This window comes from Paramormyrops kingsleyae, chromosome 4 (assembly GCF_048594095.1).
Source record: "Paramormyrops kingsleyae isolate MSU_618 chromosome 4, PKINGS_0.4, whole genome shotgun sequence".
NCBI classification, from domain to species: Eukaryota; Metazoa; Chordata; class Actinopteri; order Osteoglossiformes; family Mormyridae; genus Paramormyrops; species Paramormyrops kingsleyae.
The window spans coordinates 38,156,673-38,174,919 of NC_132800.1; the positions used below are offsets into that span (position 1 = coordinate 38,156,673).

Here is an 18,247-nt window from a genome sequence, read left to right on the forward strand (position 1 = left end):
AAAATATAAACAGGAAATAACTACCAAACACCCAAGTCTAATGATCTAGCTTTTAACAATGATACTAAACCTTTCATATAGGAATCTAAATTTTAGGTGACAATTTATTTCATATTATAACTGACTGTAGTAAATAAGTCTGTTTACATCAGGAGCTTCCCAGCATATCAAATTACATGAAGGCAGAGCAGAAGGCTAAACAGCAGTGTGATGTCGTCCCCATTGTATGAATTATATTTATACCATGAGGGTTTGTTTCCTCTCGCTGTCCACAGTGTCCTGATGGAGAGAGCAGACTCCCCTGTACCCAGCTGTGTTTCCCTGAAGAGTGATGGGTCAATGGAACATCCACTGAACTTCAGAGAGGAACCTTTTCCTACAGATCAAAGGTAAATGTGCATTTAAACAAACACTGTTTAAAACACTCAAGCTCTCAGTCAAATGGCACAGAGACACATACAGTACAAGCTATGAGGAAAGAAACTTTATAATTAATGCATATTTTTTTTTACTTTGTCAAATGCAGTTGTCTTTGAGAATTTAAACAGATGTTCTGTCTGTATTCTGTCTGTGTTCTACACTGTCCGGCCAAAATAGGTTGACATTTGAGTTTAGATCAGCAAATACTTAAAAGCCAATGACTGGATCAGTTTTATAGCTCAGCAACATTATGCAGCAATAAAGTGAAGTCAGCTGAGTGCCTGAATCTACTGACTGGCCAGGTTATCACATCAATGGATGTTTTCTTTTTATTTAGTCCGTGGTTAATTAATACATAAGTAATACGTAAAGTCTTACCATTTAACCAGATGTGAGTTGATTTAAATCTGCCTACTTTTTGGAAATAAAGTATAAAGTGTTTAAATAAATTAAGCTAAAGTCTACCTACTTTCACAGTACCACCCTGTAGGATTTACTCAGATTAATTAAGGCAGCATTTTTGCACTCACTTTGTTGTTAAATTTATCATTTTTATGAGTAAAGTAAACCTTAGTTTAGCAAATAATATGTCCAGTGGCAATTAAGGTAAAGGGTCTTGTTCAGCATCTGGTGCAAAGTGGTACCAGGCATGATGCATGTGTCTCTGCCAGCATGAGCCTGATGCTGCTTCCTGTCCAGCTGGGAGTTAAGGGCTTTGCTCAAGGGTCCAAAGACATGTGACTGTTCTGCTGAGGCTGGGAATAAACCGGTGACCTTCCGATCACAGGCCCAGAGGCTTACTCTGCTGAGGCTGGGCATAAACCAGCGACCTTCCGATCACAGGCCTAGAGGCTTACTCTGCTGAGGCTGGGCGTAAACCAGCGACCTTCCGATCACAGGCCCAGAGGCTTACTCTGCTGAGGCTGGGCGTAAACCGGCGACCTTCCGATCACAGGCCCAGAGGCTTACTCTGCTGAGGCTGGGCGTAAACCGGCGACCTTCCGATCACAGGCCCAGAGGCTTACTCTGCTGAGGCTGGGCGTAAACCGGCGACCTTCTGATCACAGGCCCAGAGGCTTACTCTGCTGAGGCTGGGCGTAAACCGGCGACCTTCTGATCACGGGCCCAGAGGCTTACTCTGCTGAGGCTGGGCGTAAACCGGCGACCTTCTGATCACGGGCCCAGAGGCTTACTCTGCTGAGGCTGGGCGTAAACCGGCGACCTTCTGATCACGGGCCCAGAGGCTTACTCTGCTGAGGCTGGGCGTAAACCGGCGACCTTCTGATCACGGGCCCAGAGGCTTACTCTGCTGAGGCTGGGCGTAAACCGGCGACCTTCTGATCACGGGCCCAGAGGCTTACTCTGCTGAGGCTGGGTGTAAACCGGCGACCTTCTGATTACAGGCCCAGAGGCTTACTCTGCTGAGGCTGGGTGTAAACCAGCAACCTTCTGATCACGGGCCCAGAGGCTTACTCTGCTGAGCCACATGCTGCCCCCCCCCTCAAAAAAACCCACTGTCACCTCTGGCTGGCTCTCTGGGGGCATTTGGCAGGGACGATGTAAAGCGCTTTGAGACAGTATAATATTGTGAAAATGTAAATAAATTTGAATTGGATTGAATTCGATTAATTTTTCTGCCTTATTCACAGAGACCAAGAGGAAGAATGCAGTTCAGATCTACATGATAAATTGGGTTTAACATCCATATTGAAGGTCTGTGTTTGTTGCTGATATGTTTTCTTAACTGTTATGAAAATTAGCTTATATTTTATAAAGCTGAATAATAAGAAATTCATCCTGTTAAAGGAAATATATTTAAAACTATGGTTCACAAGTAAAACTTTGAAAATGTTTGATGCAAGTAGCAATAATTAACTGTGACTTTCTTTTAGTCACTAGAGGAAAAAGCCGTAAAGTTCCTAAAGGATGAGCTGAAGAAGTTTGTGAGGTGCCTAGATCAGAATTACCCAGAATGCTCTGAGCCTCAGCTGGAGGAGGACAATGACCTGGACAATGATGGTCAGATGCAGAAGACCTGTGGTAGAGAGGGAGCTCTGAAGATCTCACTGTACATCCTGAGGACCATGAAGCAAAATGATCTCGCTGACATGCTGGAGAAGAGTAAGAGCCTCATAACATTCTGTACATGTACAGTATTGTGCTAAAGTCTTAGGCAGCCAGAGAGAAGGATCTTCTTCATGTTGGTGTGTGAGCCAATCCAAAAACTTTCCTAAAGTCACCGCAGTGTTTGTAGAAATCATACATCCATGTATTTTTTTACTTGACCACTAGCAAACGTCATATGGCTAATCAATATCTGATTGTCAGTTTTAGCTAATTTAATTAGTTAATGAAGTGAGCTGGTGGTGGAATGTAAGGAACACATGGACTGGCTGTGGTGCCCTGAGGAGGTTTGGGAGCTGAAGTGATGATTTAGGGTTTTTTCCCAGAGCAACTTACTTCCCAGATAAATGGCTTTAAACTAGTGGTGTCAATTAATAAAAAATCCAGTTAATCACAATAATAGGCTGTGATTAATTATGATTAATCACACATTTAAAATGGTGGTCGGCTTTTTGCTGGTATTTTTTGGAAGATGAAACAAATACATGTGTGGTCTTAGAACAAAGAAATGCAGGACAAACTGGTCAGAGGAATCGTGTTTTTATAATATAACATCTTCATTTTGATGATTTCTGAATTATAATTGGAATTCTTTGTTCACAAAAAAATAAAACACATACAACAAATTTAAGTCATCACATAATGTACGTTTTTATCTGACCATTTTCACCAAGAGACCCCCTACCTTGCTATCGTGTTTGGGTCGGCACCGACCCGTTTGTAAGTTAAAAAGGCATAAAAGCACCACATAGATTTGTGTACTGCATCAAGCCTTTTTGACTTATCAGGAACCTCTATTTAAACTAAACAAATTAAAACAAAATCAAGGCAAGGCATGCCCATACATGTGAGGCAAGATAAGACCAATTCGCTTCATTTATATAATTCTCTTGAGGTTTATTTTACCAATAAAATATTTTACCAATTTTTTGAAAACAAGAGGTATGCTGTCAAAAGAAAGGTCCAGAAAGCCACACCAAAAATATTAAAACCAATTTTTTTCATGGATAAGGAAGCCTAACAAGGTAACCAAGAAGTATTAAACAAACTGGATCATAAATAATTGTTTTGAGGGTATTTCATGGCTGATTTGAGACACGGATCGGCACCGACCCATTTAAGATAAGATATAGGAACAGAAAGCTAACATAGGACAAAGGTAAAATGGTTCAGTCTCCCTCTCTGGGCTGCATTTCCCAAAAGCACAGTAGCTGACTTACATAGTTAGGAAACACGCCCCCTGCTGGCAGACGCTCTGTCACAGACCCGTAAGCAGAGAGACACCACACTAAACCACCATACTAGCCCTATAATGCGACGTGACGTCACACCTCTGCTCCCGATATACCTGTCCCCCCACTGTTAACACTGTAGCGCTGGTGGGAGGGCTTCCGTATAGCGGGGGCCTATTAGCATATCCCAGCATGCTCGCCGGCCCTGTCGTGTTTGTTATTGTAAATCCTTGTGCTGTTCCCCATTGTCCTGTGTACCCTTGCCTGTGTCTCGCGTGAATCCTGCCGATCCTCACGTGTCTTTAGTCATTATATAAATTACCCACAGTCTGTCTGCCTTACTGTCCGGGATCTGACCTCCCTGTGTTTCCGTCTTATGGTGCTTTGGTGCTTGTTGAGTACCTGTGTTAGTCTTTCTAAGGACTTAATAACAGGATATTGTTCTCCCCTTCAGAAGAGCCTCCTCGTCTTTCGCTGCCGCTGCTCGGTCTGCCGAGAACCACAATACGAGACCTACGGCCCTGGATCAGCGTACATGATTAATTTACATTAAAAACAAAATACAGCATTAAGGTTTCCTGATTAATCACAAGCATTAATGCGTTACTGTTGACAGCATTACTTTAAACATTTTCTCTGTCTGCCTAAGACTTATGCACAATACTGTACATGGTGTTACAGTAAAATTTGTATGGTAAGACTTTACATTTCACATTTATCGCAGTGAATTATCTGAACTTGTATGTGTAAAAAAGTGTGTTTTTGGAAAATATGGGAGGGGATCCCAGTAAGAATTAGTGCTTTTTCCTCTCATTCCTTTTCAGGACAGCTCATGCTGCAATATCTGCACAGAATCAAAAGTAACCTGAAGCAGAAATGTGAGTGTGTATTTGAAGGGAAAGCTAAGGAAGGACAGCCAACACTTCTCAGTGAGATTTACACAGAACTCTACATAACTGAAGGTGGGACTGGAGGAGTCAATGATGAACATGAAGTGAGACAGATTGAAACAGCATCCAAGAAAAGGCGAACAGAAGATACTACAGTCAAGTGCAATGATATATTTAAACCCTTATGTGGGCATAAGACACCTATCAGAACAGTACTCACTAAAGGGGTGGCAGGTATCGGGAAAACAGTCTCTGTGCAGAAATTTATTCTCGATTGGGCAGAAGGAAAAGCAAACCAGGATGTTCACTTCATATTTGCTCTTCCTTTCCGGGACCTGAATTTGATTAAGGAGGAATACAGTCTGATTGAACTGCTTCACCACTTTGTCCCAGAACTGAAATCACTTGAATCCACTGAGCTGTTTAAGTACAAAGTCTTGTTCATCTTTGATGGTCTGGATGAGTGTCGCCTTCCTCTAGATATTCAGAGCAATGAGAGCTGGTTTGATGTAACAAAGAAAATGTCAATGGATGTGCTGTTGACTAACCTCATTAAGGGGAATCTGCTTCCATCCGCTCTCCTCTGGATAACCTCCCGGCCAGCAGCAGCCAATCAGATACCTCCTGAGTGCATCCACCGGGTGACAGAGATACGAGGGTTCAGTGATGCCCAGAAGGAGGAGTATTTCAAGAGGAGATTCAGTGACCAGAGCCTGGCCAGCAGGATTGTCACACATGTGAAATCATCAAGGAGCCTCTTCATCATGTGCCACATACCTGTGTTCTGCTGGATTTCAGCCACTGTGCTTGAGAGGCTTTTTAGTGAGACTGACAGGGGAGAAATTCCAAGGACTCTGACTGAAATGTACACACACTTCCTGATCTTTCAAGCAAGTTTAAAAAAAGACAAGTATATGAAAAACTATGAAACCAAGCTTAATGAACACAGCAAGGAATTCCTTTCGAAACTTGGTAAACTGGCTTTTGACAACCTTGAGAAAGGCAATCTCATATTTTATGAGCAAGATCTGACAGAGAATGACATTGATGTCAGTGAAGCTTCAGTTCACTCTGGAGTGTGCACAGAAGTCTTTAAAGAGGAATATGGGTTGTATCAGGAGAAGGTGTACTGCTTTGTGCATCTGAGCATCCAGGAGTATCTCGCTGCTTTATATGTGTTTCTGTCAAACTCATCAGCTAAACTGCTGAAGACTGCAGTGGATCAGGCATTAAAGAGCAAGAATGGACACTTGGACCTCTACCTCCGCTTCCTCCTGGGCCTCTCAACAGACTCCAGTCAGACTCTGTTACAAAAACTACTGGGACAGACAGGAACCAGCTCACATAACATTAGGAAAACAGCCAAATACATCAAGGAGAAAATACAGGAAAATTTATCTCCAGAAAGGACCATCAATCTCTTCCACTGTCTGACTGAGCTGGGTGACAATTCTCTAGTACAGGAAGTACAAAGATACTTGAATTCAGGGCGTCTTTCAGCAGAAGGACTCTCACCTGCACAGTACTCAGCTCTGGCCTTTGTGATGCTGATGTCAGATGAGGAGCTGGATGTGTTGGATCTGAAGAAATTCGTCAGATCAGATGAAGAGCACTGGAGGCTGCTGCCTGTGGTCAAGAACTCCAGGACGGCTCTGTAAGTGACGAGGGGATGGAAATCATGTCTGGTCTGGCAGTAATACATGAATAATGTTTGAAATGTCTGTTGAATATTATTATTTTGATAATCTCGACTACATCTGTTTCTATAGCAGTAGCTAATCTGGACCACAGACTTTATAATGACTGAAGGCAGTGATGTAGTAACAAACAAAAAAGTGACATTTCCGTTCCCATCCAGTCTGCCTTCTGATCACAGGCACATCATCCTAACCTGCTATAGAAACAGTGAGGGCTCTTTATCCACAGAGTGTATAAGTGGTATGTGAGTGTTATTGTCAGCAGTTGTGTTCATGTGATGGAGCCCAGAACTGGGAGCTTCTGTATGACTGCTGTCTCTGGCTGCTCACTGTCGCCCTCTGCTGGCCTTAGCTGCTCCTGGCTGAGGAGAGAATGGAACAGAATATCTTTATTGTCACAGTACATGTACAAAGAAACTCTATGAGCTATCCCACCAATAACAACACCTCCAGTTGGGCCGTTATATATTAACATTGTTTAAAGTATATAATGAAAATTTTACATTTATTTCCCCTGTGGATTAATCACGAGGCTGGATTTTTTTCACCATGACAATCTGTAAACCAGATTTTATATTGACTGAAGTTAGTGATGTAGTAAAGTGACAGGTTTTCCATGACCGTCCTTTATGTGACAAACAGCCAAGAGCCAGAATTTCACAGAATGTTGGGACTCTGTGCCCGTGAGTGGAAGGCCGCTGGTTCAGATCTCCTGGCTGGCAGAGTGATGTCATCGCTGGGTCCTTGAGCAAATCCCTTAATGCCAATCACTGCAGGGGCGCTGGATGCTGGCCGACCCTGCACTGTGACCCCAAACTTCCTCTCACCTGTGTGTGTCTGTGTGTCTCAGGGAGCAGAATGGGATGGGTGAAAAGACAATTTCCCCATGGGGATGAATGAAGTATCACTTTTCATAAATAATTATTTTAAATGAATGTTCCTTTTAAAGGCATATCTGAAAGGATTGGTAGTCCTACAATTAGGGTTTTGGTGATTTTATAAGTTCCCAGGTAGATCAATACAGAAAAAAAATGATTTCACTCATAAGATCAGGAATTCAGGTGTCATTTAAAAAACATAAATTCCTCTGGACATCATTCAAATCCCACATAAACACACAGACACACACACACAAACACACATCTCAGGCAGGAACTGAACCCGAAACCCTAGATGGTCGGCTGTATTGCTGATCACTGAGCCACAGAGCTGCTCAGAGCTTTATGAAGGGTAACTGGCACACAAAACCTTAAAGGATATTTGTGCTTTGAAACGAAAATGTTCACTGTATTCTTCATGACAGGGAACATGATGACCATCAGAGGATTGGTCAAAATGAAAAATGTACCATATTTAATCTCTTTTCTAACTGTGGCTATTTAATGTATTGTTGTGTTTAGCTACTAATTCTCTTTGAACTGTATTCTGTGCCTCTTATTATGCTGAAAGATATTTTGTATCATTGATGTGTAGGATATATATACTGGTCTGTGTGTGTATAATAACACGGTTCCTTTTGCAGGCTGAACAGCTGTAATCTCACAGCGAAATGCTGTGAGGCGCTGGCTTCAGCTCTCAGATCAAACTCCTCACCCCTGAGAGAGCTGGACCTGAGTGACAATGACCTGCAGGATTCAGGAGTGAAGCTGCTCTCTGCAGGACTGGGGGATTCACACTGTAAACTGGAGATACTGAGGTCAGTATTACTGGGAATTCTACACTGTAAACTGGGGATACTGAGGTCAGTCGTATTTGTCAGGTCAAATAGTTAACTGGTATTTCATGATGGCACTGCAACTGGGCGACAGATTAAACCACAGGCCACGGGTATTTGACAGTACAATTGAGACACCCTCCACCCTGCAGACACAGTAAGGGCTGGGAAGGGCTGAGGGATCAGCCACATGGCCAGTTCATTTACTCTGACTTAAGCTCCTGTTTAGGCCTCTAGATGCATCAGCAGGACTAATATTATAAGAGCCTCTCATGTCTGAAGTGCCTCAACCAGTAATTCGGCTGATCCTGAATCCAAGCTGTCTAAGCATGAACTATGTCAGTACTTTATATTATAAAGTGTTTCTGTGACGTTTGTAATGCAAGTCACACAAGCGAACCGCTACACTCACACCATTTCATTCCCACTAAGCAGGCTGTAAATGTTTTGTTTTAATATTGTTATACTGACTTAATATTTTTACACTGTGTACTAGAGTAAATACCTGGGCTGGACTTTTCACAGTTTCATAGCAGAGGAACCTAAATCACATTTCCTCAGGTGGAATTACACCAAATAAAATCCTCCTTTATTTTGGGTGCCTGCTGCATGGACCCCTTCCTGTGTCACATCAGCTGCCTGTCAGCTATGAGAGAGGAATCACTCCTGTAATCAGCTCTCACTGCACTGTACAGATCTGTGTGGACCACAGTGTTTAAAATGTTCATGTGTTAAGGTCTGTCAAACAGGATTCCTGAAAGTACTGTTGCATCTATAATGTTTTTTGCAATTAACTTTTAACTTTATGATTTGTATGATTTTATTATAAAACAAGATGTGCATCAGGTAGGTCGGCCTGACAGGCCTGCATTAGCTGCTGGGGATGTTCACATCTCCTCCGGTCAGAGTTCCTAGTCAGTTTGGGGACACCTGGCAGAAAGATGGCTGACACCTGACAGTCATTTCTGTTGCTTGTCTAACCCTCTAGAAAACATGACCGAGGCAATATTTTTTTTGTTGCCCAGGACACTAAGGAAAGCAAAACTTCCCAGGTTTCACTGATAAAAAGTCTTGGCAGTTTCAGCTGGTGCTGAGATGCTCAGCTACAGAATGGAACATTCTGGGCCTTCAAAATACTGTGAAGCTGTGAAACTAATTAAAGTGCATATTCACATGACGGAGGCTAACATGAGACAGCTGACAGATACAGAAACTCCTAAGCTAACACAAGGTGCTCATTCATACCTATTTTTAATCACATTGTACAGCAGCAGTAATTGGTCCACATTCCCTAAAGGTTACAAGGTCACACTCTGTATGGTTTACATCAGCTTCTGGTTACATTTTCTTAATGGCGTCCTAATGATTACATTCTTTATGTGTTATACAGTACCATGTAATATTCCATATGGACACCCCCAAAGGGGCGGTCTTTATTTTAGGGGGATGAGGGGGGCATTTAGGAAGGGCAGCTGGAGTGTGGATTCTAGCTCCTTCCTCACGCGGCTGGGCTCGGCTCCTTGGTCGCTGGCTGAGCAGGTGGGGGGCGGCAGTCCCTTCTGGGTGGTCATCCTCCAGGCCGTCTGTGTTCAGAGAGAGAGAGACGACAAGCAGGCTGCTCACCAGTCACCCTCTCCCCCCCTCTGCCCACAATGCAGGCTCTGAGCCGTGCTGGGGGAGGCGATCCCGCCCCCTCTCTGAGGCTGTAATCAGCTGCCAGCCGCCTCCTGTTGATATTCCTCACTTCCTCATGGGTGGTTCTGCAGTCGATCGTGGGGATCTTGTGGTCTCTGTCCGGCGCTGTGGTGCTGATCGTCCTCTTTGGGATTTAGCCGACTTTCCTGCCCCTGTGGCGTCACACTGTTTGCTCTTGGCGTCACTGCAGGGCCTCATCCTCTCTGCCATCAGAGCTCTTCTTGTGGCAGGACTGTGGATGAGGGAGGCCAGGTCTAAGTTTAATGCAGTGGCTCGCTGTCACTGGATGGTTTAATTTTGAACTGAGCTGATTATTCATGTCTGTTTCTACACAGTCAGTGAGGCTAAAAGGTGAGCTTCAGTGAACAGTGTGTGGGGGCTGCAGGAACAGAGGCACACAGGTGAACCCGGGTGCAGAATAATGCACCCAAATGGCAGCTTTTTATAAGGAACAGGGAGAACAGGGATGGAGGAAAAGGGGGAGGTGCTGAATGGCTGTTTGGTCTGGGGGGGTCCAGGCCAGTCACTGGTCCCAGTCAGGCTGTGGCTTTGGGCACGTCAGCACTGGTGTTTTGATGGGTCGCTGCCACCTGTATTTTGTCTGATATTTTGTGATTTCCTTTCTGCAGACTGACAGGCTGTAGAGTCACAGAAGAAGGCTGTTCTTCCCTGGCTTCAGCTCTGAGGTCCAACCCCTCACACCTGAGAGTACTGGATCTGAGCTACAATCACCCAGGAGACTCAGGAGTGAAGCTGCTCTCCGCTGTACTGGAGGATCGCGGCTGTAAACTGGAGAAGCTGAAGTGAGTACAGAATGAGCATTTTATGTCAGTTCATGTAAACTTTATTTGTATAACACATGTTCATACACCAAGGTCATTCAAAGTGCTTAACAGAAAAGATAACAAATAAAATGCATAAAGTAAAAGCAGACAAAGTAAAAGTGTAAGAATAAATATGAAAATAAAAATAAAAGAATATGAAACAGTAAACAACAGATATTAAGTGACAAAGTGCCATTCGCATCAGTTACTGTCACATAGTTGACCATGTCGCTGTGGCCTGGGTGCTCTGGTGCCAGGTGCCCTTATAAACACCCTTATGCTGGAACACGGTGTTCGTTATGGACAGACTGTGGTCAGCACAGGAGTCCAATAAGAGAGCAGCGTTTGGGTTCAGATCGGCCAGGCCGTTCCTCCCAATCACAGCCCTCCAGGTGTCACTGTCATTACCTACGTTAGCGTTAAAGTCCCCCAGCAGGACAATGAAGTCCCCAGAGGGGGCGCCTTCCAACATCCCATCCAAGGTGTCCAAGAACGCCGCATACTCTGAACTGGTGTTCAGTGCATAAACACACACAACAGTCAGAGCCCGTCCCCCGACTCGAAGTCGAAGGGAGGTGACCTTCTCGTTCATTGGGGTGAGCTCCAACATACTGGCACCGAACCGGGGGGCTATAAGTAGACCCACCCCTGCCCTCCACCTCTCACCATGGGCAGCTCCAGAGTGGAATAGAGCCCAGTCCCTCCCCAGGAGTTTGGTTCCAGACCCCGAGTCGTGTGTCAGCAGTCAAACAATGTTAGAAATCATTAAGCAGAAAAGCTGGAAACCAATAATTATTAGCACACGATTTGTGTTGGTTAACAGAGCTAATAGATGAAGAAATGTGACAGTTATGGGGGCTTTGCTCAAGGTTCCACAGACATGCTGAGGCTGGGTTTGAACCAGCAATCTTCTGACTGCAGGCACACAGACTTAGCCCACTGAGCCACACACTGCCCCCATAATATACAGTACAGCAATGCAAAAAGTGGTTTTATAAATGTTTCATTTTCCTAAGGGTGGACCGGTGTGAACTCACAGAGAAATGCTGTGAGGCACTGGCTTCAGCTCTCAGATCAAACTCCTCACCCCTGAGAGAGCTGGACCTGAGTGACAATGACCTGCAGGATTCAGGAGTGAAGCTGCTCTCTGTTGGGCTGGGGGATTCACACTGTAAACTGGAGATACTGAGGTCAGTATTACTGGGTATCTCACACTGTAAACTGGAGATACTGAGGTCAGTATTACTGGGTATTCCGTACTGTAAACTGGAGATACTGAGGTCAGTATTACTGGGAATCTCACACTGTAAATTGGAGATACTGAGGTCAGTATTACTGGGTATTCCGTACTGTAAACTGGAGATACTGAGGTTTGTCATATTTGTCAGGTCAAATAGTAAACTGGTATTTCACATTAACACTGCAACTGGCACACAAGTTAAACCACAGGCCATGGGTATTTGACAGTACAACTGAGATAGTATTCCACACTGTAAACGGGAGATACTGAGGTCAGTATTACTTAGTTTTCCATGTTGCAAACTGCAATTTTTGAAATATTTATTAGTCCAGACATATTTGCTTAAAAGTAATACTTTTAATGATGAGATGATATTTATTTATTGGAGAGTTTTTGTCTGTCTGTCTGCAGGCTGTCAGGCTGTAGAGTCACAGAAGAAGGCTGTTCTTCCCTGGCTTCAGCTCTGAGTTCAAACCCCTCACACCTGAGATCGCTGGATCTGAGCTACAATCACCCAGGAGACTCAGGAGTGAAGCTGCTCTCTGCTGTACTGGAGGATCCCAGCTGTAAACTGGAGAAGCTGAAGTGAGTACAGAGTGTGTGTCTGACACACTACAGATACTTATGCATGTATGTGAAGAAGAGGCACCAATAAATAAATGGATACAGCAGTACTATGTTATGGCTTAATGGTTAGGGAAGCACACTTGTAATTGAAAGATTGCTGGATGGAATCCCTGACCAGCACGGCACTACTGAGGTAGCCTGAGCAAGGTACCGCCCCCAAGCACTGCTCCCTGGGTGCTGAATTAGCTGCCCCCTGCTATGTCACAATGTCACATATGGGTTAAATGCAGAGGACACATTTTGTTATTGTGCACTGTGTGCTGTGGTGTGTCAACAATAACCACTGATCATTAAATTCTAAATTCTCCTATAGTGTGGACCACAGTGGAGAGTGCATGACCAGACCAGGCTTACAGAAATGTAAGTGTGTTTGCATGTTTTAATTAATAATACCATTTTATGATTGTATTCATGCAATTGTTGTAATGAATGTGGCTTTTTGCACTGTATGTAGATGGATTTCCATGTTTGTATTTAGGTGAGTTTCTCTGTGTGTGACAGTTTAGACAGAATCCAAAGGGAAAGAACAAAACAGAGGGGGGACCGGAGCCTATCCCGGGAACAAGGGGCACAGTCGGGAACCAACACACCACAGGGCACACACACACACACACCACAGGGCATGCACACACACACACACACCACAGGGCATGCACACACACACACACACCACAGGGCATGCACACACACACACACACACCACAGGGCACACACACACACACACACCACAGAGCATACACACACACACACACCACAGGGCACACACACAAAAAATTTAGACTCGCCAATCAGCCTGCATGATTTTGGACTGTGGGAGGAAACCAGAGTCCCCAGCGGAATCCCGCGCAAACACAGGGAGAGCGTGTGAACTCCACACAGAAAGGACCCAGGACCTTCTTGCTGTGAGGCAGCAGCACTAACCACTGTGCCACCGCGCTACTCATAGACAAAACAAACATCACCAAAAATACTATAAATTCATTAATCTTTTTTTTGTACAAACCAATACTTTATAGATGCTTATATCGTCTTTGTGTGGAAGTGTAACAGGGTTAAAATCCATCCATCCATCCATTGTCCTACCCGCTTATCCTACTGGGTCGCGGGGGGGTTAAAATATGTTCTGATATAATTCTTTGATTTCACAAAGAAATCCTTTGCATTTGTTCTTCATGCACATGCAGTGAGTTTACTTTTATCTTTTTGAGATTCGTTAGTATTTTCCTAGATGGTACCCGTAGTCTCCCCCAAACCGGGAGAATAGTCTGGCTGCAGATCATTGGGCATCTCCGCTAGGAGGATCTCCACTGTGGGACCAGAAATCACATGACCTCCACTCCTGGGCCGAACATGACGTTATGCAAACTTCAGAAACAGAGCCGAAGTATAGGATAGAGATATTATTATTATTGTTACTAATTATTATAATTATATATGTACATAAATGTGTGTCTGTATAATGTTAATCATTCATACATTTTATATATAATTATATTATTATATAAGTATTATTATTACTTACAATAAATCACAATAATGTATTATAATAATATAGGATATTATTATTATTATTATTATTATTATTATTATTATCTCCACTAGGATTATATCGTATCACTCTGTATAACATAGGATATACCACCACTAGGGGGCGGCGGAATCACCTGACCTCCACAATAGCGTGGAGTGACGTCAGTGCAACATCGGGAACTAGCTTTAATAATCCAGCCTACTGAGTTCTCTTTAGTAGTGTCGTGTCCGGGCAGGAGTGGAGTTTCCAGCCCCACAGTAGAGACCCTTCTGGCGGAGTCTGCAGCCAGATGCAATCAGTTCATGCTCCTTACCTCTCTCTCTTCTAAACTGGTGCTGATGCCGGATTCTCTCCTCAGTCTGCGGGCAGCGCTGCTGTGAAGCGGCGTACGGTTCGAAGGAAGGTTATATTTTAAAGTAAAGACACTCACTTTTAGTATTAATCTTTGGTGCTGAATTTTTGTGGTAAATATGCTTGTGGTGAATATGTCTGATGAATGTCGCTGCTCTGTAATTTTATTTACCCGTAATTAAGCTGTTAGTTTAGCTTGCGCACAATTTTGGCGGCTCTTCCCGCTGGCGTCGCGCGCCGTCTGATATTTCCTGAGCTATTTCTTAAACTTCAGTTCCCGCTTCGTTATGGGAAGCCGTGCTGCTTTTATATTATACAGAATCATAAAATACAGGCTGCCTGATGGTATTAATAATTCTTCCTCCTGCCTACAGACTCCTGCCAGCTGACGCTGGACCCAAACACAGCACACAGAGTCCTGTCTCTGTCAGAGGGGAAAAGGAAGGTGACAGGGGGGGAAGAAGAGCAGCCATATCCTGATCATCCAGAGAGATTTTACTGGCCCCAAGTTCTGTGCAGAGGGAGTCTGACTGGCCGCTGTTACTGGGAGGCTGAGTGGGATGGATATGGAGCCCGGATAGGAGTGACTTATAAAGGAATCAGGAGGAAAGGAGGGAGTGACTGTCTGCTTGGATACAATAACAAGTCATGGAGTCTGTACTGTAATCCTGACAGTTACTCTGTCTGTCACAATAATAAACGGACTGTCATACCCATACGGCCCTCAGGCTCCCGCAGAGTAGGAGTGTATCTGGACTGGGGGGCTGGTGCTCTGTCCTTCTACAGAGTCTCCTCTGATGGACTGACCCCCCTGTACAGATTCACCTCCTCATTCACTGAGCCCCTCTATCCAGGGTTTTATGTTCATATAAACTCTTCAGTGTCACTGTGACGTGTTGCTGGTTCTCCTGGCAAAAAGGTAAAATCTCTGCTTTTTAACCTTTATAATCCTTTTTACTCTGAAATGTACGTTTAACTAAAATAAATGCCTGTGTTCAGCGAGCTGAATAAACATGAAAAATATAGTTTTATAGTTTTTCTTTCTGACTAAAATGTAACTAAATGTAATCCTGATGAGTGGGGGGGTTTTCCCCCTCCCCTGTATTTGTACATTTTATATATTTATGTCTATTTACTGTATTTCCTCCATGTACAATGACAATAAAGGCTTTCTGGTCTGTCCTATTAATGTCCTGGTTCAGCGTCACCCAAAGCACAACTAAGTAACATAATGAAACCACAATCTGGTGGATTAAGTTAAATTCACTTTACTGCTGCAGCTTAACATAACTAACACAATTACACTAAATCAATGTATATAATAATCATTTAACTGGAGACATAAGAGATCACGCACACAGGTTTGTAATTATATCTTTGTGTGGACTCTCCGTTCATTACTATGGGGAAAAATCTAACCAGCATAACGACCTTAACCAGGCACAATATATGGGTATGTGTGTGTATGTGCATGTGTACACTAACTGGACACTTCGTGTGTATGTGTGTGTGTGTGTTTGTGCACTTTAATCTGTGTGTATCCTCATCACTGCACTGGGGCACTGGGATCCACACTGACCACAGGGTGGACTAACCTGTTGGCCACACCAACACCTCTTCCAGCAGTAGCCCAGCTTTCCTAGTTGGTCTCCCATCCAAGTACTGGCCAGGCCCAAAACTTCTTCAGCTGGATTAGCTGGTCTGAGCTACAGGTGGTGTGGCTGCTGACATCTCAGAAAGAAAGAAAGTGATTGATCAATCAATCAAATACTTCATTAACAAACAGACAAATAAACAGTATATAGTAACTGTTGAAACACTTCACCATGAAATGTAGGTAATGATTAAAAACCTATGTGCATGCGCGCTCTAACTGGGCACTGTGTGTTTGTGTGTGTGTGTGTGTGTGTGTGTATGTGCATGCGCGCTCTAACTGGGCACTGTGTGTTTGTGTGTGTGTATGTGCATGCGCGCTCTAACTGGGCACTGTGTGTTTGTGTGTGTGTGTGTGTGTGTGTGTGTGTGTGTGTGCATGCGCGCTCTAACTGGGCACTGTGGCTGCGGTAACGTTAGCTGTATGTTCGATATTCAGTCTTCCGGCTGTATTATCATTCAGCATGTAAACCAGGCACTTTTTAAACACAGGCTTTTCATGTCCGTGGGCAGAGATGCACGCAGATCATTTCTCGTTTAGAGCCTTTTGCTGTCTGTGCCAAGTCTTGGTCTTTATCTAAGAAAAGAGGCGATCTCTGCTGTAACAAGACATGGTGACTCTTGCACACCGTTTGGTTTTCCTTATTACTTCGTGGATGAATATTAATTATTAGCTGAATGTTCACATGTACACTTCATGTTCAATAGCTGGTGGTGATTGGACAGAGTGCGGTTATTAATGAAGATGAATAAAAATCTGAAATCATATGCAATTTCATGATGTGAAAATCAAGTGGTGTGCATTGTGCCCCATAGATCATTGCTTAAACCAGACTTTACTGAACATGTCTATATGTTATTAGGTTTAATAGTTAGTCGATGTAGGAACCATAAGTAAGTTTATATTTGTAACGATACGGTATGTAATCCTTTTGTATTTCGTACGAGTGCGCCCTCTACAGGCGGTGAGGGCGCTGGCCTGAAATGGAGATGACGTCACACATGGCGGGGAGGAAGCGGGCCGGCAAGATACCGACATTGACCTCAGTCCTCGGCCTCAGCCTTAGGCCCGGTCTGTTCGCTGTCCAGGGAAGCGTCTGAAATTAAAAGGCACCAGCGACGCTGCTGTTAGATTAAGGACGTTTGGAAGATTTGCATTTCCGGTTTTTAATATGTTTTTTTGCAATAAATTAAGCAGTGAACAGCAACTCCTGGATCCTTTTCTAAGGAGCTAAAGGCTGCCAGTTAGACAAATGGTACCTGCACTTAGTAATGTGTCATGCGCTTAGAGCTGATGCTTTGTAGTGAATCAGAAGAGCCGACTGCCATCGAGTGAGAACCGGCTCCCCAGTTTTTTTTCATTTCGCTAGTCAGCTCTCACTCTCAGTGGCTCAGCTCTGCTCACGGCAGAACTTTGTTTTGATTGGCAGCATGGCGGCCTTGTGGCCAATCACGTGTGAGGATACAGGATCATACCATTATGTGAAAACATAGAGGGCGACAGACACGACTATCCGTCCCCTCAGTCAGAGACAGTAGACAGCGGTGAGGAGGAGGGTGCCAGTGTGTTGCAAAAACGTAAATATGACTGAAACCCGTAAATGAAGCAGCATCTGGCTGCAGTTTAAAGAGATTGGGAATAGCAGAGCAGAGTGCCTTCATTGTAAAATGAAAATAACAGTAAGAGCACACACCTGCACAGACACATCAGAACTGTCCATCCCACAGTGCAGATGGAGAGAGGGCAAGCTGGCTCAACGTCTACTGACCCTGGGGTGTCTGGTCCCAAACCAACAACAACTGCTGCTGCAGCAGCTACTAGTAGTGCGAGTATAACCTTTCTTACTGCAACTCAAAGCAAAATAAGTCAGTTTATACCAAAGCAGATGACCCCAGCCAAACAGCACAGTATTGATGAGGAATTGGCTAAAATGATTGCCACTGGTTTTCAGCCCTTTTCCATTGTGGAGGACAAAGGTTTTAAAAGTTTTGTCAAAGCCTTAAATCCCACGTACACTCTACCCAGTAGAAAAATACTGTCCCTAAAAATTATCCCAAAACTATATGACATAGAACGTGCATTATGGCAAGGGTGAACAAAGCTCCACCAGTTTGCCTGACAACTGACTGCTGGACCTCTAGAACCAGCTTCTCTTTCATGTCTGTCACTTGCCACTTTATTGAAAATTACAAGATGCCATCTTGACTGCTGGACTGCTTTGAGTTCACTGACAGACACACTGCAGAAA

The 18,247-nt window shown here is 44.0% G+C and overlaps 1 protein-coding gene across 1 annotated transcript; it reads left to right on the plus strand.

Annotated features, from left to right (window-relative positions):
- The first annotated feature begins 2,084 nt into the window (after positions 1 to 2,084).
- Positions 2,085 to 15,508, plus strand: LOC140588837 (NLR family CARD domain-containing protein 3-like). The gene is made up of 7 exons (XM_072711286.1): positions 2,085 to 2,133; positions 2,313 to 2,541; positions 4,601 to 6,320; positions 7,886 to 8,059; positions 12,248 to 12,421; positions 12,777 to 12,823; positions 14,720 to 15,508. The coding sequence occupies exons 2-7, from the start codon at positions 2,445 to 2,447 to the stop codon at positions 15,235 to 15,237; spliced, it is 2,730 nt and encodes a 909-aa protein (XP_072567387.1). The 5' UTR covers positions 2,085 to 2,133; positions 2,313 to 2,444; the 3' UTR covers positions 15,238 to 15,508.
- Positions 15,509 to 18,247: the final 2,739 nt, after the last annotated feature.